Raw genomic sequence first — 19,016 nt, forward strand, 5'->3', positions numbered from 1 at the left:
CTCCTTTTTTTTTTCTTTTCACGTTTCTCGAGTGGAATTATATTACATTACTCTAATTCAGCCAAGCGTTTTTTTTTTTTCTTTTTCTGTCCCATGTCTCTTTTGGGTGTGGAGTATGTAAGCATCCTAAATCAATTTCTGATTTTGACATCCATAAAAAAAACTCTTCTGACATATATTGGCATATACCAAGAATTCTTGTCTTTTGTAGAGAATATATTGATCCCAGAACCTTTCTGCTGGATCACCGCTCAGAGGGTTCAGTATTGTGTTTTTAATGGGGGAAGTCAGTCCTTTGCTGTCTAACTACATAGGCAGCTAACTTCCAAGGCAATATCCTTACTGAAATGTTAACTCATAAGTGGCCGATTTGGAACATGGAAAGGCAGCAACCCTCTGTGCCATTTTAAATTAGACTGGACAACTTTTATTGACACTTCTCAATATTAAATGCATAAAAGCATATTTAAAAAAGCATACTTATAGTTCATATTACTCTTGCCTTGTCTGACATCCTGGATTTAATTTTCCAATAAGCTTGTCACTGTGTTTTAAGTGATTGCCTTTTCTGTGAATGATACCTGCTGTGGCCAAACAAGTTATCTTACAAGGAAGCATTGCATATCTGCCTACCTTTTGGAACAGCCTTCATGGTCTTCGGATATACACCGATGATGGCTTGAAACGCTTTCTAGGTAGCAGGCTGACTTGGTTTTGGAAATATAGAAGGAAAGGCTTTGCAGTGTGATGCTCGTTCCAACCAAAAGCTAGTTCAGACTTGATGTGTCTGTCTTTAAAGTAGTCTTGTTGATGGTCAGGAAGGTTTCTTCCCCTAGCTGAGATGCTTAAGAATCAATCGTCATTGCATTAAATTGGTGGCTTATAACTGTGTGTGGTCTGAGCTAGGCTCATCGCTGTTTTTAACGATGATAGAATGTTTTCAGTCATTCTCAATTTAAGTCTCTAAAATAGACCATGTTGTTTATTTCAGGCTACGTTCACATGTCTTACGATGTTCCTTGGCTGCAGTTTTACACAAGATAGATTAAATGATGAATTCCCCCTTGAAAACTGAACAATAATTTTCTCTCGTCGTCCTGTAATTGGGCCAGAGCCCAGAAGGGAACACCAACGCTGTATTTCTGTGCAAATTAATTTACCTCTGACCCAGCCGATCGCATTATGCTATTCCAGATGTATCAACTGAAAGCTCTCTTTGGCAATATGGTCCCCTTTAAAAATATCACTTCCCCCAATGGCTTTGGGCATCTTTTTAATCACAATATGACAACTGCATACTGGTTTTGTGAGACAAAAGAAACGATTTGTATTACAGGGCAAGTCAAGCTGCTTTCAATGAGAAGACGTGCTAAATGGATGACTATGCTTGCGTAACCTGGTCTTGCTTCTCACTTTGATTTAATATTCAGAGCTTATGTTAAAATCTCTTTGAATGTCCATTCTTCAGGCATTCCTTCGGCTGCCTCCGACACAAATGAGAACCATGTGTGGATTTCTTTCAATATGCAACAGACTGCAATTTAAAAAAAGATCCTTTAAAACCTTTAATGTTTTTGAATTTGTAAGCCAGAATAAACCAGTCGAATGCTTTCCGTGAAATGTTTTTTTGTGTTAGAACCCTACAGAAATGCTACATCAGTTCCCCAGAGTGAAGGTGAAATTAAACACATATCTAAAGAATTTTACTCCCTTTTCTGAGCTGAAACTTCCAGTCGCAAGTTTATGTATGTTTCACAACACTTTCAGAAAGGCTGTGAGCATGGCTTTGCTTTACTGTAGCAGGGTGGTGCCTCTTTGGTGAGCCGTTTTCCCCTTAAGCATTGCAGAAGGACCTAGAGGTCAGCAGCGGCCTTTATTGCAGCTTGTTGACTTGCTGATACACGGCACTGGTTAATGTTGCGACTCGGAGTCGGTATTTATCTGCAGCAACTTCTCCTGCTTCTCTAAAAATAAAGATCAACTTTCCACTAGTATTATTTGCTCTGTTTGTGTTTTTCCACCGGCTTTAGGAAAGGTGCTTATCTAGAGCTTTAACGAGCAATTTAGTTACTTTTGCCACTATATTTTTTTCACCTTCAGAGTAACCTAATGTGCTTACAAGGAAAAACATTCTGGTTATCTTTTTCCCATGCGATGCAAGTAATTGGTGACAGACCAAACATTCTGCATGACATCTGCTTTTGTGTTCTACTGAAGAAATAATGCATACAGGTTTGCAAATAGATGAAGGTGAGCAAATTATTACCCATTGATTTAAAAAATGTATAGAATGCTCCGCTTTACAAATATAACCAACAGTGATGGAGAAAATTTCCCAAAAGAAAGGCATCATTTATAGAAGTAACCTTTTTTGAAGCAGTTCTTGGTAATGTCTAAATATACATTTCACCTATATGTCATACTTATTTTTTATCTTGCATTTTAATTCATGATTAATCGATTACTCGTATGGCTGTTACGATTATACAATTTGGCTGACGATTAATTGCCAAACAAATAATTGCGATTTATGACGATTAATTGTCAGTTTTAGGGCTTTCACGATTAATTGCCATATAAATTGTCATATTTCACAATGTGTATTTGTGCTTCATACACCTTAAGTCTTTTTTTACATATTTAACCTCAAGTAATCAAGTAGGGATATATGATTTCCTTTTAAGGTTTAAAACTACATGAATTACAAGAAAATAAATATTGTTTTAAATATAGAAATATTTAGAAATATTTAAAATATGTCTCTTTTAGGTCAACTTTAGCTTTGGTCAATTTTACATTTACACTGTTGTTTTTGGAAATCATTAAAATAATATTTTAATTAAAAATTTTTGTTTTATTTATTTATTTATTTTACATTATATTATGCAATTGTAAAACATTCCTGTCATAATTTCTTCACTTTCTTCACATTATTTTAATGCTCTATGATTAAACCCAGGAGCCCTTACTCCTCATGAAGCAAAACCTTTGAGATTTCCTTTCATAATTGTATCACTCCATCAGGGCTGGATTGGTATTTTTGTCATACCGGGCATTTTCCCAGTGGGCTGATGCACTTTGGGGCTGATCAGGTGTGGACTAGGCTACTAAAATGGCAGGGACAGCAACAACCATACTGTTAAGTTTTGAATGCTTCCATGTAGTAAAACAACTGTTAGTGTTCCGTGTAGGACAATACTACACTTAGAAAATTTATATTTTCTATGAATATAATGAGTGCATAGTGCCTCATGGGACTATTAAGCCATTAATGTATTTTTAACATTCCCTATAGAATAGCTATAGTACCTGAATTAGGATTGAAAGTATTAATCTTCATTTTTTAGGAACTATTATGTCTTTTTCCTTATTAGGAAATTATTCTTTAAAATGTTTTCTTAATACTGCACGACGTGATACAAGTAAATCTGTGATGTGCTTTGCTGTTCTTGGCACAACAGGGACTTTTTAGAGACATCTACTTCCTGTTATGGGTGTAGTCCTAAACGGCTCATATAGCCTATCTTTAAGAGAGATTAACTGTGTAAAACCCACTCTCAATTCTACGTGTCATTAGCTTCTTTAAGTTTCCAAATCATTAAATTTGTCTCCTACTTTAAATCTGCTCAGATACTTTTTATTCTTTCAGGGATGCAAACTACTCATGTTTCAGCTAAAATCACCTTTTCTGAAGCTAATTTGCTCAATGTTTAAAATTTTTCTTATTAAAATCACTTGAAAGAGTATTGTGTAAGCTTAAACATGTTAAGCTTTAAATACAACAAAAAGCTTTAAATACTACAAACAAATACTCACTGTTCTTTGAAAGGAGCACTGTTGAGGTAATATGTTATATAGATACAAAAAACCTTTTTAATGAACAACAGCCCAGGTCTCTTTTGTTAATGAAACCTAGGCCAGTTTTGCCTACTGTTGTGTTGAAGACCGAAAACAAGCCAAAACCCAAAATTTAAGTCATTTTCATACCACTGTTTAGCAGTAGATTAAATGTGTCTCTAAGTATGTTGATGTCGTAAAGTGGTTGGAACATTGTCATCTTCAGTGATATTATTATGCGGTGCTTGGTTTTGAAATGATGTAGGCCTTGACATTAAGTGATTTTCTTTTGCGCTAAGCTTGAAATTTTCAGTTCATCAGCAGGGTTGTGGTGAGCTTGGTAGCGACCACAGAGCATAAACTCTCATTTTTTAACTCGGGGAATTTCTTTGGTGTACTTGCTAACCTACATTGTTGCATTCATTGTATTTTGTTGCACATTTCAAGTGATCTCATGAAAATTATGGGGCTGTGGTGACATTTTTGCTAAATTATATTATATGCTTCGTTACATCACTAGTTCCATAGTGTAAATGTCCACTGTATGGCACTAAAAGTGTTCCATTTTCTCCAAATCAGATGATGTTTTAAGGTTAAAGTAATCCTTCACCCAAAAATAGTTCTCATCATTTACGCACCCTAATGGTTTTTACTGGTTTTTACATTCGATGGTGGCTGACATGCATGGTCATCCACAGTGCATGTGCAAAGTTGGTTTATTACATAATTACGAAAAATGTATATTTAACCTAATTATGAGGTTGCATTTTATATTTACATATAAAATTTATTTTTGATAAGCATCAGGGGCCATATTTACAAAAAACATATTAAGGCTAAAAGTAGCTCCAAACTCGGAAATTTAAGAGCATACGTTTTTCATCAGAGTAATTCATGGAGAATTGTAATGCATAAGTAGATCCTAAAACTCAGATGTAATCCTGAGGACTCATAAATCCCTAAGAGTGAATTACAAACAATCCGAAACATGGCAGCTGTCATCTATCCACATCGCAGTTGAGTCAGTGTATTAGAGTACTATAATGACTTTAACCTTTTCAATGTCATTGTAAGGTAACACCTGAATCACAAGGGTGTTTTCATTTATGTTAACTTAGTAAGGGAAGCAATTACCTAACCCAAATAACCCAATTACACCATAGCTAAAGGTTGGGCAACTCTGCGCTACGTGGCTATAGGCAAAATGCAGATGAATTGGATATTTTTCTGTCATTTGTCACCAGAATCATCCATCAAACCATAATTTCCCTCTCCAGACCCCACATCGTCCATCAATTCGTAGTCTATGTTTGAATGTGCTCTCGCTGCAGAGAAATAATGCGACATTCATGGCCATTGCTGGGCTACCCGGTGTAGTTGCAGTAGACAGGACGCACCTTCGTATCATTGCACCAACACAGGATGAAGATGCATTCGTCAATCGAAAACATTAAACAGAATCTTCTCTTTAGGCAAAGTGTTGTTTCTCAACAAAATGGATGTCCACATTTTAATACCAACTCTCTTATGATGAAATGTTTTAACCATTTCATTCTTGACTCGGTGTGGTTGTGAATAAGTTGCTTTGGCTGAATGGGTTTTATGTTAGTTCAATAGAAGTAATTTATCAGGTTTTTAGAGAGTGGTGCTGACTTTCCTTCAAATGTAGTATAGGGCTAGGCGATTTGGCTACTAAAATTAAATATCAATATTTTCAGCCTATTGACAATATTCAATATTTATGTATTGGCTCTTAAAATAAAACTGTTTGAAACTTTTTTCAATCAGAGGAACCATAATCTTATCCAAACAGCCATTGTTGCCAAGTCGATTCAATATTTTAAAGGCACGGAGTAAAAATCTATTTAAAAATAATAAATGCATGTTTCTCACAGATTTCTCTAAATGAACACAAGGCGAATTAGATTTTATAATTTTCATTAATTCATTTTCATGTGCACATTTATATTTATATTGAAAAATTTGGGGCTCTCGATTTAACGCATTAATTCAGTGCGATTAATTTGACTAAAAATAACGCGGAAAAAAATGTACGCAATTAATCGCAATGCCACCTTGACTGTTATATGGAAGATTTCTGAGAAATGCAAGCTTGTAGTACCACCTGTTTACTCCAGAGGGCAGTATGTGAAACTTCAGCTGTGTGGCAATGAGCAGTTTATGCAGTGAAGAAAACAACCATCCAGCAGCAAAACAACACAAACGTGCGTTACATTCTTGCGTTCAAAACACTTGATGGAGTGCAAATACGAACTAAGGGACCTCAAGATGTGTTCTAATGATTAAAGTATATTTAACTTGACACAGTGACCTAAAAATTTTATGTTTATTTTTAAATTCTCCTGTGAAATGGATTGCTGTGAACTGTATGCAAATGATGGACTTATGATCAATAATATGGTATTAAACAATACATTGTATTCTAAAGCCACTTTTTGTATTGTCTTATCAATTATTAACTCTTCTGCCACATGAATGTAATGAATTTTAATTATCTGAATATTTTTTTATTTATATATATATATTTATATAATTATATATATATATATATATTTTTAAATATTTAAAGATAACTATGTATCATTATTTCATCATTACTTATTGAATTGTTTTTATACGAGGGGCTTTCTCAGCAAATATTTGTATATGTAATTCGATTTAATAATTGGAATCGATTGACAGCCCTATTGAAAATATAATTGACCTTAATTTGCATTATTTACCTTCATATAAATATATTTTTGTTGAATAAACAAGACATGCCAAAACTACTCTCTTAGTTTTTGGAACCCAGTTGAATATTGCATAGTACTAAATTATTACTGTAGAACCTAGACAAGTTTTATTATTGGAACACAATACTGAATTATCATTGTTAACTTAAGGATTAGATTCTTTTTGTACAAAAGTAATATATTTCTGTCCTATCGACTTCATCTTTACCTGTAGCTTTTATTTTGACACTGAAAGTGCTGTGTGTATTTTACAGTTTACAATGCAATATTGTGATATTCAAAATATTTCTTAATTTTATATTGTCTGCAAAAACATTGTGAATTTATTGTGAATATTCAGTATATCAGCCAGCCCTAACATAGAAGTAGCATGATTTGAACAAAGCAAAAATCACCATCCTTAATGCAGAAATCAGACTCCATGAAAAAAAGTTCCAAAGCCACAGAGACTAATAACAGTTGCAAAGACCAATTGGTCACTTTAGATCTCATGGATTGTCTTTGTGCCTTGTAATTGCAAAAAGATCCACAAATTTTGTTTTCCCGCTGTCTGCTAATTCTCCCACAGCAAATAGCATGTTTTTTTTTTCTTCTTCCATTTGTTTTTTCCTCCACCAATTCTGGCTTATCTACAATTTGCTTATTTCGTTAATGGTAGTTTCCAAGTGAGGTGCAGGCTAATTTTAGATAATGGCTGTAATTTGTGTGGGAAACTGAGAACCAACTAAACTCCTGGTCAGTGCGTGCCATATTATCTAACCCCCAAATGATGGGTCAGACACTGAGGTCAGATTCTTATGTAAAGATATGTTCTTTAGAGGCCATTATTATGTAGTTATTACATGCTAGCATTACCTCAGCTTCTTGGATATTGCTCAAATAAATATCTTAAACCTTCCAAGATACTTTTGTCACAGTCTCAAAATGTCAAGCTTGAGGAGCCTGCTTCTTGCAAGTAAAGCAGTAAACCTCAACAAACAAGATGGGAAAACAAGGGGGTGGTGTAGTGGTTAAAGCTCAGGGTTGGTAACCGGAAGATTGCTGTCTGATTCTTGCAAAGACCAAACCATAAACTCTAAACACCATTGTTTCCATTAGCACAGCAGTTTACTCATGGGGAATGTCCCTGTAAATCGTTTATGTCACTGCTCTGTAATGATATCATGAGAGTCACGAAAATAAGGCACTTTCCACAGATAGGATACAAAATAGTACTTTAAGCTTTGGTCAAATTTATGTACTTTTTCAACAAAGTATCAAGGTAAATGAACAAAGTATACTAAATTACCCTAACCCTTCAAAAAAAATTATTTCCCCACCTCAGGAAATGAAGCATTATACACTGCGGTCACAGATTTACAGATTTAGAGTTACAGATTTTGCCTAAATTATGTGACCTAAAGGCATATAATGAATTTACAACTAACTACTTTCAAGCTATGTTAATTTTATACTATAATTTAAAAATATGTTCCCTAAGAACATCAGATGTGGGAGACACCTATATGTACCCTACTTGTGGCTAGGGGTTGCAGTCATTTTTAATAGTTGACTAGTCGAGCCCATTAGTTAGCCCATAAAGTAATCCTTTTTGTCTTTTTGTTCTCGCCCCACCGAGAACAAACCACATTATAGCGACCACTTGGAGGTTACCCCATGTGATTCTACCCCACCTAGAAACCGGGCCAATTTGGTTGCTTAGGAGACCTGGCTGGAGTCACTCAAAATGCCCTTGGATTCGAACTAGCGAACTCCAGGGGTGGTAGCCTGCATCTTTTACCACTGAGCTACCCAGGCCCCCAGTCATCCTTTGTCTTGTATTTATTTACTGCACTTATTTAACACTTGAAGGGTTCTGTAAGCCCAGATAGCTGTTGTAATAACTGTCAAATAATTAAATGCATCAATGCAGAAAATTACTTGCACTATTTTTATTAAACAAATACAGATCGATTATAGAAACCAGGGGTGATTGTGAGATTTTAATCTTAGGGGGGGCTCAAGCACCAATTCCACTATAATATATGCCCATATATTAAATTCCACTCTGTTGTGTAGATGATGTTTTGTTTTTAAACTGTGTTTTTTCAGCTAATATTCATTCAGGATACTTTAATTTTCTATAATTAATATTTATAAACTTACAAAAATAAATTTGTTCTAATCATTCCTTTTTTGTTTTCCATTTATTAACAAAAATTATTTGTAATAATTTCACAACTTCTATAGTTTAAAGACAAACACCACAAAAACCTATTAATACAGTACACGTCACATTTATTAATGTCGCAGTCTGTCATTCAGATTTGTTAATTAATTAGTTTGACTATTTTTGTGAATCACACCTTAACCAGAATGTGGCAACAAATAAATGTCTTCTATGTGTTTTCAGTCATTAAACCATTGATAAGTCACAGAGTCTTTCACAACCGAAGCGTTAAATCATCATAAGCATTTCCCCACAAATGGCAACAGAGCTTGGCTATCATTTTGTGAATTGCTGTGCATGACTATACAAAAAGACAACAATATTAGCCTAAAAATTATTATAAGTGATTCAATTATGTCCTGATTTCTTTGTAATGTCATCAGTCACTTTTATTCATAATTCATCAAGCCACCTTTTCTGAAGTAAACAAACAACATACCTCCTCCTCTCTTTCAGTTGGTCAACAGATCCTTATCCTCACTCATTCAATGAAGGGGTGTAGTTATTTACAGCCTGCTCTATAATGCCTATAGGCTTGCACTATAGTCAGTCTTTATAGACATAGAAATCCACCAAAACAGTCTTGTGATTCAAACTAGAGCTCATTAGCTTTGAAAGGGAGAGACGTCAGTGAACGAGAAATATGAGTGTGTATGGAGGTGAACGTGAATGATTCATTCAAAAAGACTGATTCATTCACGAACAAAACATCACTACTGTGCGCAGTTTAGCAAGCACTCAGCTGACTGGGGCTATCAAGCTTTACATCAATAATATTAATTAACCATTATAGATTGGTGCCACTGCTGATCGCATATAGGGGGAAACACTGCATTGAATATTAAAGAATAAAATTGAAAGATTGTCGTTCACTACAATGTAATGGGTTTTAGCTTTGGGTTTTTATATTTAATTAAAAAATAGCAACAGAGCTATATGTCATCAGCCATTAGAGGGCCAGCTAGGCTGTCCTACCTGTTTGGGTTGGAAATGCGAGTATGTAGTTTGACATCTGAATGGAAAATGATGACCGACGGTCTGAGTGTTGTTTTGAATGTGAATGGATTTGATGGAATATACATTAACCATTATGCTATCTCCTTGTAAGCACCTTTTTATTAGAAAAGTGCATCAGTAGGTAGGCATACGTTGAGCTGTAACATAACTTAAAGTTAACATATGTGTCTGAACATATTAGAGTGTACCCTGGACTACCTGTAGCTGGTCCCCCTCTTCTTGCAACCGCTTGTCCAGATGATTTCAGATGGATCTAGTATGCTCCAACTTGAATAGTTTTTGTTATGGTTGCAGAATCACATTCTTGAAGGAGCGAACAGCAAGCAGGTCCGATGCCCAGGTCAGATGATCATGTTGAAAATCACTAACTAGCGCTAGCGGGTGCATTTTAAAATTATTATGCATAGCACTAGTATTCCTGTTATATTTGAAGGTCACTTTGTATATATTGCAGTTTAATGTAGCATCTGTGTCATCTTTTTAAAGTATATTTGAGCCAATTTCAGTGCAGAGCCATCGGCCTCAACACCCACTGGCAAGTTTCCGAAATATAGGATTGCAGGGTAGGAGTCATTTATATTCATGATCAAAGCAGTAATTGATTGGTTATATTATTAGTTGACTTGTCTTTGCAACCCCTACTTGTGGCACAAACTTGAATACACAAAAGATAGATTCTAGTGTGTCTAGTCGAGTGACATTTACAAAAAGAGAAACTGCTGGAATAAAGTCTATAGGTTTCTTCCAGACACAAGGAGTACATTTACAGAAGGCATTTCCCCTATATTGTTTTCAGATGTGGATTGTAAGTTTTACCATAGATGTATGTTTTTCTTTTTTTCTGCCTTCTCCTTCACATGCCTTTCCTCTCAGATGTTTCCGGGCAGTTAAGATTTCTGATGGGTGGTCTGATATGACAAGGCTAGTGTACCTCCATCTGCGCTATCCTGCACCCTGGAGCCTGTACATTTAGGCCTGTCTGAGAAAGACCATCTTTAGCTCTCTTATCTTAGCTTTACCATACAATGCACCCACAGACCCATCCTCACTCTATTCCCTCTTTGTAAGGAACAAAACTCTGAGTGCTTCTAGAACGTTTTAACCTGCACACTTTTCCTGTTTCTGCTACATTCTCCCATTTGTTGTCTTCTATTGCGATTTGATTCTATATCATTTTCTGCCATTATTATTTTCTCATTAATCACCATGTGCCGTTTTCTTGCTAATGTTCAATAAATGATTTTCCTCTGTCCATTTCTGTCTCAATCTTTTTTGTCCTCCCACACTCACTCACTCACTCACTCTGTTTTTTGTTGATCATTGCGGTGGTTGATTACAGGCTTATGGTTTTATTACCTAGTTGTCTGTCAGATCTTAAGGACTTATCTGGTCTCTGTTTTTTTTTGGGTGGAGATATTTGTGTCAACATGCTCTAATCCCCTGGGGATGTGATGGAAGTAGAAATGTTGAGCTCTTGTCCTCAAATCCATCCTGACGAATTCCTGTTACATGTTACCGCCCTTTGGACAAAGACTGACCATCTTGTAATGAGCAATGCATCTGTTGAGAAACTGTGTCTATCAATGTAGTTAAACATTACACTGACCTATATTTCTGTTTCTGGTTAGCCTTTGCTTTTGTTTTTCGTCTTCAGATTTATCCAAGCTATTATTTCCTGTAGTAGCCCAGGGAATCTTTAAACCCTGTGTATGAGTGAGTTGTATGCCTGCCTTAGTCCGTCAATTCCCAAAACATACCCAAGTGCTTAAACGCAAATGCTTCTGACCGACTATGCAAGCTTGATTTCATGTACCATTATGTTCCAAAACAAGGCACTTTCCACAGATAGGGTACATTTTCAAGAAACTAATAATACAATTTATATTTTATTATTTATATATATATATATATATATATATTAGGGCTGTTAATCGCAAAAACAATTTAATCGAATTAACTACACGGTGTCCCTATTAATTAATTGCATTTAATCGCATATAAAAATATATGCTGAGAAAGCCCTCATATAACAACAATTCAATATATAATGATGAAATAATTATACATAGTTATCTTAAAATATTAAAAATGTGTGTGTGTGTGTGTATATATATATATATTGATCATAAGTCAATCATTAGCACAAAGTTCACAGCAATCCATTTCACAAGTGAATTTGTCAATCAGTTGGAGATTTATTATGAGGGCTTATTTAAGGACCCATCAATTTACACCTGCATCAGACATGCTTGTGTAGCGTCTCGGGTGCATCGCGTCATAAACATAAATGTTTTAAGTCACCGTGTCAAGTTAAATATAGTTTAATACTTAGAACCCATCTTGAGATCTGTTAGTTCAGATTTGCGCTCCAAGTGTTTTGAACGCAAAGAATGTAACGCATGTTTGTGTTGTTCAGCCTACTGAAGTGTTGTTTTCACTGTATAATCTGCGCATTGCTCATACAGCTGAAGTTTCACTTACTGCCCTCTGGAGTAAACAGGTGATACTATAAGCATGCATTTCTCAGGAAACGTCATTATTACGGTCCGGGGGCATTGCGATTAATTGCGTAATTTTTTTTTAACACGTTATTTTTTATAAAATGAATCGCACTGAATTAACACATTAAATCGACAGCCGTAATATATATATATTACAAAATATAAGTGAAATTACCAATACTATTGCATATTTTGTCCCACTGAAATGCTCATTAGACAGTAAGGGATTGATATTGAGTTGGGATGCAGATGTAAATTAACAACAGTAAGGTTATCTATAACATCTGTAAAAAGTTAACTATATGGCTAAATTATTCTGACAGTGCAACTTGAGTTGACACTCCTTTCATCAGGTTCTTACTGATTTCAGTTCAGTCATCTATTGGATTTTCTGATGCAACAAAGCCATTTAATTTTTATTATACTCCAAAAAAAGTATTATTACTATTTTTAGGTTATAAGTATTTCAATTTCATAACAAAGTTCCATCAAATTGAATTGTGTAATTTTTAAATAAATTAAATTAGTAAAATGTTAAATATTTAGTTTTTTACCATTTTATTTTGTTAAAGATTACTCAATTCAATTTAGAGTTTTGTTATGAAATTGAAATGTGTAAATAATAAAATAAAATGAGTGTATAATCCGAGAGCATCGAAGAGAACAGATTTTACACAGAAGAAAAGATAGCTTTGTCCAAAATTCACAAAGGTCTAGGCTTTACAGCCCCTTGATTCTATTTGCATTTGCCCTTATGAAAATATAACATCGTTTTTTTTTTATAGTTTTAACAGTGGTTTTGTAACAAGACCTTGGTAACCACATGGAAGCATTGGTTTTCACTACCATGATTTTATAAAAAAAAACTATGGCATTTTAGTAATAAAAAACAGCACCCTAAACACATTTAAAATCTATAAATACAAAATATAAACATTTATATACTTCCAAGGTTGTAACAAAATTGTATTATATAACTCTTCTAATGTAGCTTATTATAAATTAATTTAATAGAGCTATAGTAGTGATATGATCATATTTATTAAGAATCTATTTTTGCCTAAAGTAATATATATATATACACCGATCAGCCACAACATTAAAACCACCTGCCTAATATTGTGTAGGTCCCCCTCGTGCTGCCAAAACAGCGCCAACCTGCATCTCAGAAAAGCGTTGAGAAAAGCGTGAGATGATATACTTCTCACCACAATTGTACAGAGTGATTATCTGAGTTATCATAGACGTTTTCAGTTCGAACCAGTCTGGCCATTCTCTGTTGACCTCTCTCATCAACAAGGCATTCACAGAACTGCCGCTCACTGGATGTTTTTGTTTTTGGCACCAATCTCAATAAATTGTAGAGACTGTTGTGTGTGAAAATCCCAGGAGATCAGCAGTTACAGAAATACTCAAACCAGCCCGCCTGGCACCAACAAACATCCATGCAATTATCTAATCAGCCAATCATGTGGCAGCAGTACAGTGCATACAATCATGCAGATATGGGTCAGGAGCTTCAGTTAATGTTCACATCAACCATCAGAATGTGGAAAAAAAATTATTTGGACCATGGCAAGACTGTTAGTGTGAGATGGGCTGGTTTGAGTGTTTCTGTAACTGCTGAATTCCTGAGATTTTCACACACAACAGTCTCTAAAATGTACTCTCAATTGTGCCAAAAAAAAAGGTCCAGTGAGTGGCAGTTCTGCAGATTGAAATGCTTTGTTCATCAGAGGTCAACAGAGAAAGGCCAGACTGTTTCGAACTGACAAAGTCTACAGTAACTCGGATAACCACTCTGTGCAATTTTGGTGAGAAGAATAGCATCTCAGAATGCTATCGGAGATGCAGGTTGGTGCTGTTTTGGCGAGCATCTCTTATGTCAGCTTCCAAAACATTTCCAAACACTTCTGATTATGCAAGCTTTATTTCATACACCATTATTTATGCATTGCATTCCTAAGGGGCACTATAGCATCCATTAGCATATATTGTAATTTTTATATGGTCAGTCAGGTCAACTGCTGTCATGAATAATAACATGTAGTTTAAAGACACTATCGCCCCCTTGAGTTCGGAGGTGTGTTACTGGTACAGTAGCAGAAGAAATCGCATTATTATTATTAATAATAATAATAATAAACTACTATTCTCTTTGTTGTTCCTTGGTGTTTCACTTAAATCTCTGTGCTAGCTTGTAGTTTTGTATTTTTCTGAGCAATTCTGGAGCTTTGTTTTGCAGCACTTCTCATGTTACAGTCACCCTAGGATAATTATGATTATTTTTAATTTTTTTGTAAAATTAGTTGCTAATTATAAGTTGCTTTGGATAAAAATATGTACAGCTGGACACAACACATTTACTTGGCTAATGCATACTATATTTGCGGTACTAGTACTTGCGTGTAGTGTTCTTTCGTAAAGTATGTTTCCAGTCTTAAAATAAAGAACTGCTAAATGATTGCTAAATCTTGCAGTACAGCGTTTGAATTGCTTGTAGATTCATCATAGTCTATAGTGTGAATCAAAAGCTTGACAGAGCATAAACTTGCGCTCACTCTTGACGTTTTTCACCTTCATCAAAAAGACAGACAAATTGATCCGCTCCATTGCGAGTTTGATGTCTGAGCCTCTGGATGAACTTGTCATGAGCGGTTGTGCAGTCAGCTAACAGGAGATTGACTTGATCAGTGTTACTTGCACTTAAGGGTGTTGGACACGCACAGCTGTGTTTATTTATGCGTCTTGCTTTCTGTCTCTCTGTCAAAACGACTGTGTCATCCAACTGGATCATTAAGGTCACGGCTGGGTCGGCAGCTGAACTATAAAGGAGTGGCATTTTAATCGTTGCCAATTTTTGTGATATAAACAACCCTTCAGTCATCACAGGTGCTTATATTCTCTGATTTGAGTCTTAATGTTAGAGAACAGACTTCAGCCACTATGAGAGCGTTAAGACAGATGTTTTAATACTGTCTCTGATTTAAACTTTAGTAGCAAAAATGTCAGATTTGTTAAGTCTGATTAGTTTCTTTGAATGTGTGTCCATTTCAATGAATGAATTCAAAACCCAACAATTCAATGATTAAAATGTAACCCTTTTTTGCACCATCTCTTATTGTTCATTTAAGTCTTAACTAAATTAAAAATATGTTGGTAATTACATTTGTTTATAGCCATGTATTGTTGTATGGGTGCGTATAACTGAAATATTTTGTAATATTTAATGAAAAACGGTGTGTAAACACGGCTTGATTATTTTTAGCTAGATTTTTAGTTTTAATCCTTACATTTTAAAATTGTGAGTATACTGTTTTTTTTTTGTTTTTTGGCTATAATGTTTTATACATTTTTATTTAAAATAACGTTTTTGCTAGTTAGGGAAAAAAAAATCACCTTTATATAACATACAATAAAATTTAAATTTTATATGACAAATTTAATTATAATATTTTTATACATTTTGTCTGTACGAAGATTGAACAAATCTCTGAAAGAACTGTAGAATGTGGTGACTAACTAAAACGTTTTGCTTTTTCCAGATATTTGGAGATTACTATAATTTCCGGCACCATGCGGTGATGAAGAGGTCTTTATCAGAGCACAGAGAAACAAATGATCTTCTGCACACAGAACCCCAGGTATGTGTGAAATGTAGGAGGATCCAGACTCATTACAGAACAGACCATTCCTTTTTCACACAGGTTACGTTAAATATTCATTGTCTACACAAGAGGTATAAGAACATAATGCTGAGGCCATGAGATCTGAGAATATCTGAAGGATCGTAAATAATTCTACACTGAAAAATGTTTAGAAAACTTTAAATAATGATACATCTGAGAAGGATACGTGTGTAAAAGTGGAAAATAATATATATATATCTTTTTCATGTTCTCAAAACAAGTATTTAAGTCTTATGCAGTTTTGCTTCTCAGGTAAATGTATTTTGTTTACTGTAAAAGGTTGAAGTGTGAAATGTTTGCACTACTAGTGACACCAATAAGGATTGCACAAATAAGTCTCAAAAACTTCATCAAATAGATAATCTTGCCCCAAACTCACCATTGGTTGAGCCATGTTGCTGTGCCAGGCAGGTCAGGATGCTCAAACAGATGTTTTTTTTTCTGTGCCACAGTTGTTACAATTTTGGGAATCAGCCAACAAATTGCTTATTTACAGTTGGCTATGCTAGTAATGCAGGGATTGTTGAAAGTATTTTAGCATTTTTATTACAACCTTTTTAGGATGCTAAATAATAAATTAAAGGATGAAGAATATATTTTTTTGCATTTACTTTTTGGGGGATTATATATTTCTTTGCATTGTACTCCTGACATATATTTTTTTAATTGGCCACATTCATGTAGTGTCCTTTCATTAGTGCCCTCAATGTTTTTAAGTTCGTCTGTCTCCTCAAAGAGCTTGTTGCCTTTCTTTTGGGACTAAAACATTTCACTGATGAGAATGTAAGGAAGCACCAGGTCCTGTGCAATTTTGAGTCATTTATCTTTGTTATTACTACACCTGACATTTTGCAACACCCTCTGTTTAGTTTTCTTGTAAAGGTTTGAGGGCAGGACTTTTCTGCTTTCTTAGAGATTCTATCCCTCTTTTTATTTTCTCCCCAGTGGTTTCTATGAGGTTCATGTTCTGATGTCTGATTGTTTTCCTTTGAATGTGATTGTGAATGTTTTTTCTGTTCGCATCTTTTGTACGGTGTAGTTTTTATGAAATGTATATAAAAAGTCCTTAGTTTCGCTGTGTATTCCAAAACCTTCTTAATTGCATATTTCTCTCAAGAACAACAAATAAATTCCTTTTAGCTTCTGTTGTCAATTTTTTAAATGTGAGCATTTAAAGTCGCTGTGTTCTGAACATCTGCATTTCTTAAGAACAGCCTTGGCATTTGTCGCTTGCCGGCTGCTCTGATCCATTTGGTGAATTCTGAGGTGGTGCATAATACAAACCCTGCAATTTTATGCCAGAAAACTGCTAAGGGCTAGAAGGTTTCCCTTAATGGAAATCACAGACTGGACCCTTATGGCCCATTACTCACCTTCTAGAGGGGTTCTTGTAACATGACTGAAGCGCAACGCTTCATCAGCACGAATAGCCTCCAGGAGCAAGGCCGACTTCCCTGGAGATGGAAAAGCACTCCATTGTCTGGTGTGCAGAAGTGATGAGGTGTGTGAATAATGAGCCCACCTGGGTCCCAACACAATGACAGAGAGCCTGAGCACTGAGCTGGGTTTGGCTCATTTGTCTGTATAATGAGAGCGAACCTGTTAATTTGCGCAGAGTTGCTTCTGTTCACTAACAGTCAGCGATTAGTCCTTGATGTGCAGCAATGCTACTTGTCCTCTAAAATTCATGCAGTGTACAGGGTCATCAATGAAGCGTTATGAAAAGACATGATCAGTCTTTGAGATCTGCATCAGGTGATTCTAGTGGACATCATCAGCTATAGATTGGGAACTTGAGTAATTGTGAGAGCTCTATTGAGAATCTCTATTGTGGGACACAAAACTCTAAAGGTACATTCACACTACATACATTAAGAAAGTAGATGTGTTAAGCGGCTGTGGCTCAGTTGGTAGAGCGGGTCAGCCACTAATCGCAGGGTTGATGGTTCGAATACCAGTCCACACGACTCCACATGCCGAAGTGTCCTTGGGCAAGACACTGAACCCCAAGTTGCTCCCAATGGCAGGCTAGCACCTAGCATGGCAGCTCTGCCATGAAAAAGGTGCTATATAAGTGCAGACATTTACCATTTAAGCCTACAATTGTATTATAATAACTAATAATAACTATATTAATATTATTATTATACCCAATTAATGTCTCTAACAATTTTATAAACACGGCATTGCTATGGAATCTGGTTAAACCCTTGATGATCTCCCTTTCTGTCTACAAAAACCTGGTGTCATAGGGTTGTTTAAGATTTATATAAGAACTTGTAGTGAACAATGATAGTGAATTTGGAGTGCTGTAAATATATCAGCACACATTACCAAACCAAAGCCAACGCAACACATCTGTTATTCTGTGGACGAGATGCAATTCATGGAGCGGCACAGAACCGCCTCACATGTGTTCAAAACAGAGCTCAACATGAGCATCACGAATAGACTGTTTGATTAAATCACATCTCAGCCCTTTGCAGTTTAATAGTCACATAAGGTAATAACTTGATTTCTATTTTATTTCGCTGGACTATTCAGCCCTACACAATGCAATAGAAAGAAGTGTTGTTTTTGTGTTATTTTGTCCACACACTAATTTTATCTAATTCAATTCAAACCGCAAGCTCACAACTTGGTATCTTCTTTTGACATGGCGCTGGAGATTCAATAGTGGCCGGGCACCGCTGCTGATTAGCGGAGCAGGAAACACTGGTATGAGCACCTGAATGCCATTTTGAGTACTGATCATAAAAACACCATAAACGTGTGACCTTTTTTTACTTTAACATGTCGTTTTTCATATTACGTTTGTATTTTGGTTGGCACCTTGTGGTCTGATAGATCAGTTTCCCTCTGGCTAAACAGCATGAATATAATGCCAGTATTAGTTTCAGTTGTTGTGGTGTTGATTCACATTGTTTCTAGATTGTTATGCAGAGTGATCAGATGCATTTTAAATAATTACAGAAAGCTTCATTGGCCAAAAAAAAAAAATGAACTT

At 35.4% G+C, this 19,016-nt stretch overlaps 1 protein-coding gene across 2 annotated transcripts in view; it reads left to right on the forward strand.

Annotated features, from left to right (window-relative positions):
- The window catches only part of furina (furin (paired basic amino acid cleaving enzyme) a), a 134,646-nt gene that overhangs the window by 45,698 nt on the left and 69,932 nt on the right, over window positions 1-19,016 (forward strand). For both annotated transcript variants that reach the window (XM_052150912.1, XM_052150906.1), the window contains exon 3: window positions 15,866-15,964. In XM_052150912.1, the coding sequence (XP_052006872.1) occupies window positions 15,866-15,964 (99 nt within the window). The remainder of the gene's footprint in view (window positions 1-15,865; window positions 15,965-19,016) is intronic.

Source organism: Xyrauchen texanus, chromosome 2 (assembly GCF_025860055.1).
Source record: "Xyrauchen texanus isolate HMW12.3.18 chromosome 2, RBS_HiC_50CHRs, whole genome shotgun sequence".
Classification (NCBI taxonomy): Eukaryota; Metazoa; Chordata; class Actinopteri; order Cypriniformes; family Catostomidae; genus Xyrauchen; species Xyrauchen texanus.